Here is a 7,513-nt window from a genome sequence, read left to right as displayed (position 1 = left end):
TGCTTCCAAGGGGTCTACCTGCCCTGAATGGAGGTGACATTTCCAGGGAGAGGAATGTGCCAGAGAGCCCCGGGAGCCCCCTTGCAGTGGGGAGGGGCTGGTGGCAGATGAAAGGGTAATTTTAAAAGAAGTTTCGCTGTGCTCTCCATATTCCCTTCAGGGTCTTCCAGAAATGTGTGTAAGTACCTGAGGCTCTCTATTTAAACGAAAGGGCAGGGGCTGGAGCAGGTGATTTCTAAACCGAAGGCATCAATTTCTTCCCTTTCCACAGGATTTACCAGGGTGCGTGTGCGCACGCGCGTGTGTGTGCGTGTGCGCGTTTATGTATGTGTGTGCGTGTGGATGGGCAGTGCGTTTACAAAAAACGCCCGTCATCTGCCATTGGCTAAGCTACCGTCTTTGATTATTTGGTCTCCTTAGATTTGTCAGGCGGGCTGAGGGAGGGAGAACACGGTAACCCCAAGTGTGCAAGCTCAAATAGGTCAAACCTATTGACCTCAAATAGGTCAAGCTCAAACCACACGCAAATAGGTCTAATAAAGTCACAGTACTTTATTTTAAAAACACTCCTGTTGGAAAAAAAAATACATAGAAAAATAAAGTTTGGCTGGGGTCCTTTACTAAATGTCAAGTCACAGGCTTTCCCATCGCAGGGTTTGATACGCATGTGGAGAACCCAAACTAACGTACGAAACGGAAAACAGGCTGTCTGGGTGAAGTGGTCAGGGGCGCCCTCGAGTTCACCCACCAGGTACCCAACAGGAGTTCTTCAAGTGCTTGTTCCGCCAGTTCAGATGTGGGTGAGTGCCTCGCTCCAGTGGAGGAAAAGCAAGACGGATTCACAGACCAAATGACCTTAAACAAAGACTTTTTTTTTTTTTTTTTTTTTTGCAACACAGCACGCCATCATGGTACAATGTTCAATATTTGTAGAACAGCAGGTTAAAAGAAGTAAATGGAGAGGGTGGGCGAGAATGGGTACTGAGCAGGGAGTGAGCACTAAATGCTTCTCTTAAAAGACATGTGAACGGAGCAAGCAATCTAGGCCAGTCCGCTGGCTGTGCCCCGAGTACTTGTCAGCAGCCGAGCATTTAACAGTATTTCAACGTGGAGCCCGAACGGTAGAAAATGGGGTGAAACGGGCCAACTTTCTATCAACTCTGGCAGTTTTGCCACCAACAGTAAATCGGCCCTTTTAATAGGAGGAAATTGAATGGTTTCTCGCTAAACAGAATTAAGTAGTGGGATCAAGAGATTTCCAGGCCTCAGGGTACCTCATTAGTAACTGGCTTCTTTTGCTCTGATGTCTCCCCTCTGCCAGGTCACCTTAAACAATCGGGTGGGAACAGAAGGGTGGCCCAATTTCTGCTTTGCCTTCTTCTCATTCTTGCTGAAGTCACTAGTTGTCTCTTTTGGGGGACCCGTTCTTTATAGGCATTAAACGCAGTTCCCGAAGTATTTGGACAGTTTCATTGTCTGGTGATGGACGCCACTATAATGTTTGGAAAACTGTTTCCTTTCTCTTAGCCCCTTCTGGCAAAGTGCCCCCTCAGCTTGTGGCTGGGGACCCAGCTCCCTAAGGTGCCAGCTGCCTTTTCTCTGCACCCTGCCCGTGAACCCTGTATTTCCACCGGACGGCTCAACGACGCCCGGTTCTTCATTTTGTTCTCTTTGTGTCTGAAAGCCCAACACCTCTTACCTTCTCTGCCTTCTCCTCTGGGGATCCCAGAGGGCTGTCAGACTTTGAACTGTAACAACAGAGCCACCAGAAAGTTTATAAAGGTAGCAGTGACCTTTTAGAGCTGTCAAGTCTTTAAATAGGATTTGGGATTTAATGTTGTATTTTTTTTAAAAAATAATTGCTAGTTTAAAAAAAAAATGCATGTCTTTTAGCCAAATCAGAATCTCCAGCCCCCTCCACTATTTTTTTTTTTAACCCCAGGAGAGATAAAGCCTTGTGGGGGGGGGGGAGGGGATAAAGACCAGATCTCAGGCTAAATAAGGAAGGTGTATATGTTAGGTGCAGTCTGGACTGAAAAGAAGCCCTTCAGCGGGTGATTGTTGTGGAGAAGGAACAAAAAATAAAAGAAGGGAGGGAGGACAGGAGTTTACAGGAAAAGGATTATGTGATCTGCCATGATGGAGTCTGAATTACAGCCCGAAAACTCCAGGAAATTTCTCGTTCACATTCTCAGGTCCGGGGCAAAAAAGGTCCAGGGGAGGCTTTTATTGAACCTTTATTAATAAAAATGTAATGCCGCCCAGCAGCAGTGCCGAGGGCCCTCCTCAGGCTGCTGTCTCAGACATGTGGAGACTCTTCTGGCCCGGGCCCACCCCCTGCAGCAGAGTTCTGTTTATACAGCTTGTCCTAAAACCACGGTGAGTGCTTCCTGTTCTACTTGGGCCACCCTGTGAATACTTAAGGTTGGCGTGTTACTTAAAAAGGAATAATAAGAAGCTTATATTTTCACCTCCTCCTACCCATCTCCATAGCCCATGCCGATCTGTGCTGAGCAGGACCGGTTTCTCTGTAAGAGCCTCTGGCTTCCACTCTCCCACAGGGACAGGGAGAAACCTTCGTTGTAAACCAAGGCCAACGAGAGGTTTTTGAACTTAGGTGTGATTCAGGATTCAGGAGGTGACACCTTCATCCTGGCCAACCTGTTTCCCTTCAGGTTTGCATCCCTCCAGGCTGATGCTCAGTTACACAAGAGGATGGAGTTGAAACAACATCCTCGGAAGTGATGGGGACTGCTCATACGGAAATAGAAAGTGCTAGAGACAGCACTAGACTTTGTCCCTCCCCACTTCACGCAGGTCTTTAAGAGCAAAAATGGCCCATTTTATGTGTTAGGGAGCCATCTGGATATCAGTCACTGTCCCAGATCTTTCACTAGCCCCCCAGTGAAGAACCTAGGATGTCCATGCAAACCTCCAACAATTTCGGCCTGCATACCTCTTGCTCCTCTGTCCTCCCTGAGCCTGGTCCCTTTTGCCATCCAGAGAGACACGCTGGGGAAGGCAGTGTTTTTTTGATCATTCGTGATTGTCATCTGAGCTGGCATTACCAGAAAGCCGGGTTCCAGCCTCCCAAGCAGTACAGGTAGGGGTAGTAAGGGTAGCTGTTACACATGGAGATGAGGGAGGCTTGAGATAAACCCTCCTCTTTGAGAGCCGGCAGGGAGGAGTGCTTCTCCAGGCCTCCCAGGTCCGAAGTGAGCTGCTTTCGCTTGGTCTTATAGCGTCTGTTCTGGAACCATATTTTCACTTGGGTCTCAGTGAGCTTGAGGTTCTTGGCCAGGTGAGCCCTTTCAGGAGCCGACAGATACTTCTGGTGGCTGAACTTCCTCTCTAACTCAATGACCTGAGTGTGGGAGAAGGCGGCTCGAGAGCGCTTCTGTGGCTGCTTCGGGGTTTGGGGAAGGCTTGGCAAGGCGCCTGCGCTGTTTTCATAGTCCAATAGATAAGCCTCAAAGTGTCCATCTGGAGAGGAGAAGGGAGAAGGAGGGATGGGAAGGAAAAGGTTACATGTTAGAGGGTAGAGAACGGAATTCAATACACCCTTATCTCCGTGGTAGTGAACAAACGGCCCAGTGTCATCTTGGATACATTTCGCTTTCTTCACATGACTAAGGAACTCTCCCTAGTAGGGAGTGACTGAATCCGTATATTAGGTATTCGTTTTCTAATAGCCATCAAGAACCCAAAGTTAGGAGAGGTTAGTGGTGGAACTTCCTGCCATATCGTCCAGCAGAATTAAACAGGGTCCTGGATCAGTGTATTGAGGTGGGAGAAGGGACCCAGGCAAGACACAGAAATAAAACACCTGGTAAAGCAGGACCCAAAGACATCAGTGTTAACTTCCAGGTGGCAGGAGAGGGTCTGCGCTATAGGAGAGGTGGCGGGGGCTAAGGACAAGTTCATTCTCTGACTTGAGTCCCCTTTTTTCTAAACAAGCCTGTAGGATGCCTCATCCGAAGTGACAGGAAAGGAAATAAGAGCAGTTTAGAGGTGTCCAACGGTGTTATATTTCCTGAAGGCCCGAGGGGCCTTCCAAACTCAGTTTTATTGCCCATGGAATTGGGAAGCAGAGGGGGTCTTCCCTGGCCAAACCCTAGTTTATTGATATTAATAAGTTGCGATCAGTTATTTGTTATATGGTAGTAATGGTAACTGCCAAGAGGCAGTGCGGGGCGGGCGCCGATCGAGGGTCGCGCGGTGGCTGGGAGCGGGTGGCGGGGTTTTCACCGGGGACTCTGGGGCGGGGGACGCGGTGCGCGCGCTCGCAGGGGAGCCCGGGGCGCCAGAGCCCGCGGGGCTGAGAGCGCCGTGCCCGGCGAGTCCAACCCATGCAAAAACCCTGCGCCGCTCGGACGGCCGGGCTCGGGGTTAATTTCCGAGGCGCGCCCGCGGCGGGAGGCGGCGGGGTCCCCTGGCCTGTCGCCGCGGGGCCCCGCATCCCTGCAGCCGGGGCTGCGCCCGTCCCGCCTCGGACCCGCCCTCGCGGCCCCCAGGCCGGCCCGCCCCTCCTGCGAGACCGCACCCTGGCCCAGCCCGGCCGCCTCACCTGGCTCGCTCGCCGCCGGCTTGTCGGCCTCCTGCGCAGCGCGCGGCCGGGCGCCCCACTCGTCCTCCGGCGCCCCAGCGCCGCCTCTTCCTCCCTCGGGCTCCGGCTCCAGCTCTCGCCGCGCGTCCGGCTGGCACGGGGGCTGCGGGCTGCCCGTGTGGCCGCCGCGCCGCTCCGCGCCGTCCCGCAGGATGTCCTGGATGAAGAAGGAGGTGAGCGGCTTGGACTGGCCGGCCGCCCCCGCCTCCCTGGGCCGCGGCTCCGGAACCCTGAGCATCCCGGCGGCTCGGCTGCAGCCCCGGCGGCGTCAGCTGCGTCCGCGGCGTCCGCACCACTTTCACTTTCCGCCGCCCCGGCGCACTTATAGCCCCGGGGGAGCGCGCCGCGCCGCCTTCCCATTGGCCGCGGCCAGCCGGGCCCAGCCGCGGATTGGCCGCCGGCGCTCCAGGTGAGGGGGGTGGAGAGGGGAGTCCCTCGCGGGGTCTCCGTCACCGCTGCCCTGGAGGATTCCTCCCCCAGTTCCTTCTCCTCGCCCCTGGCCTGCACCCCTCTGCCCTGCGATCTTTCCGCTGGCTCCGAATGAGCACCAAAGAGGGTCTGCTCTGCTCCGACCCACATCGGAAGTTTAGACCTTCTGGGGAAGGATAATGCAGAAGAGACAGACCCGATTTAGCTCTCATAGATTGTTAAAGCGCCTTTGCTCACGAAGGGTGGTGAAATTACTACGACCCAGTTTACAGACGCAATTTCTGGGGGCCCGTGACAAGGAGAGATCGGTAGCAAAACCGGATCTCCTAAGGCTTTCAAAGAGACAGGACAACTCAGTGCTGCACCCGACCCCAGGCTGGATTCTGTACTGGACGTTATTGGGGCCGTTGATGAAAGTGGAATAAGGACGACGGACGAAAGTATTGAATCAGTGTTAAATTTACTGAGATTCTCACATGTGGAATTTCAGAAACAAAACAGGTGAACATATGGGAGGTGAAAAAAAGAGGGAAATAAACCACGGGAGACTCTTAAAGACAGGACTAGCAGGGTTGCTGGAGGGAGGTGAGCGGGTGATGTGTATTAAGGAGGGCACTTGTGAGGAGCACTGGGTGTTGTATGTAAGTGATGAGTCACTGAAAAGTCTACTCCTGAAACCAATATTTCATTGTATGTTAACCAACTAAAACTTAAATTAAAAAAAAAAAGAAAAGAAAAACAATTACTGAAATGAATAGTAAGTACTGTGACTGTGTAAGAGAATATTCTTGGGAAATAAATATGAAAGTGCTTAGGGGGAGGCCCACGGTGGATGAAACATCCTGAAAGGATTCAGAAACAATGATATAGGTTGATGGATAGATGCCATCTGATAAAGTGAATGAGTTAAATATTAACAGTTGATGAATCTGGTATGCTGGTGTTCTTTTGAACTATTTTTATGTATGCAACTTTCCTGTACCTCCTGATCTAAGGCACCTAGCATTCCACTGAAACTTCACAAGGGGGTCATGTGGAGTGTCTGGGGAGGAAAGAGAGGGAGTAGGCCATTGTGGATAAAGCAACCGCCAAAGAGAACCACGCTGTCTGTATAAGGGGAAGGTCTTTGGCAAATACGGTCTTCTTCTCTCATTTTTTTTCATTTCCAAAAAAAAAAAAGTTCAAACATTTTCTTTTGCAATATTACAGATTTACAGGAGTTTGCAAAATTAGTACTCCCGGGTCCACCCAATGACATATTATGTAACTGCAGCATGATATCAAAACCAGGAAGTTGACATCAGTGCATTACCGTTAACTACAGACGTTATTTTATTTTCATCATTTTAAAACCTGCGTTCGTTTTTGTGTGTGTCTAGCTCTATGCAATTTTATCACATGTAGAGATTCCTGTAATGCTACCATCAAGATCTAAAATTGTTCCATCACCACACAAGAACTTCCTGTGCTATCTCTTCGTGTTTGTGTATCCAAGCCCCTTCTGTCCATCTCTGACCCTCAGCAACCACTAATCTGTTCTTCATCTCTATAGGTTAACCATTCAGAGAATGTTACACGAGTGGAACCAAACATCATATCAATGTAACCTTTTGCAACTGGCTTTTATCATTAAGTGATGTCTCTGAGGCCCACTTGTCGCATATATTGTTGTTAATAGTTAATACTTCCTCATTGCTGGATAGTATGTCACTGTGTGGATCTCCCTGAGTTTGTTCGACCATCCACCCACTGAGGGACAGTCGATGTGTTTCCATTTTTTCGCTGGTATGAACGAAAGTGCTGTGAACAGTCATGCACAGCTTTTTGTGTCGAACATGAGTTTTCGTTTCTCTGCGATAAATACCCGGGCGGCAACTGCTGGGTCACATGGTAATTGCATGTCTAGTTTTGTAAGAAACTACTAACCTGTTTTCCCCAGTGGTTATACCACTTTCGATTTCCACCAGCAATATATGAGAGCTTCTACATATCCTCATCAGCATTTGGCATTATCACTGTTTTTTATCTTAGCCATTTTAGGAGGTGTGAGGTGATATCTCACTACGGTTTTTAATGTTTAGCTTGCATTTCCCAAATGGCTAGTGATATTGAACATCTTTGCACGTGCTCCTTTGCCATCCATATCTCCTCTTTGGTGAAATATTTGTTCAGTTCTTTGGGGTTTTAATAGTTCTTTTTTTTTTAAATTTTTTTAACGTTTATTTATTTTTGAGACAGAGAGAGACAGAGCATGAATGGGGGAGGGTCAGAGAGAGAGGGGGAGACACAGAATCCGAAACAGTCTCCAGGCTCTGAGCTGTCAGCACAGAGCCCGACGTGGGGCCCGAACCCACGGACTGCGAGATCATGACCTGGGCCGAAGTCAGACGCTTAACCGACTGAGCCACCCAGGCGCCCCTTAGTAATTCTTTATATATTCTCTATGTGGGCCTTTGTTGACTCTGTGGTTTGCGAAGA

General features: G+C 50.0%; 1 protein-coding gene across 1 annotated transcript; it reads right to left on the bottom strand.

Annotated features, from left to right (window-relative positions):
• Positions 1-659: 659 nt before the first annotated feature.
• On the bottom strand, positions 660-4,889 carry NKX3-1 (NK3 homeobox 1). Its single transcript, XM_030312378.1, has 2 exons — positions 4,568-4,889; positions 660-3,483 (listed from the first exon to the last, which is right to left on the bottom strand). The coding sequence occupies exons 1-2, from the start codon at positions 4,842-4,844 to the stop codon at positions 3,065-3,067; spliced, it is 696 nt and encodes a 231-aa protein (XP_030168238.1). The 5' UTR covers positions 4,845-4,889; the 3' UTR covers positions 660-3,064.
• Positions 4,890-7,513: the final 2,624 nt, after the last annotated feature.

This window comes from Lynx canadensis, chromosome B1, assembly GCF_007474595.2.
Source record: "Lynx canadensis isolate LIC74 chromosome B1, mLynCan4.pri.v2, whole genome shotgun sequence".
In the NCBI taxonomy this organism is placed as follows: domain Eukaryota; kingdom Metazoa; phylum Chordata; class Mammalia; order Carnivora; family Felidae; genus Lynx; species Lynx canadensis.
This window is presented reverse-complemented; position numbering and strand designations above follow the sequence as displayed.

Bases quoted from the DNA above. Each gene is read 5' to 3' on its own strand.
- NKX3-1 (XM_030312378.1), bottom strand. From the start codon at position 4,844: ATGCTCAGGGTTCCGGAGCCGCGGCCCAGGGAGGCGGGGGCGGCCGGC. The intron at 3,484-4,567 runs GTGAGGCGGCCG...TCTCCTCTCCAG, and splicing joins GCCGGCGGCGAGCGAGCCAG to ATGGACACTTTGAGGCTTAT.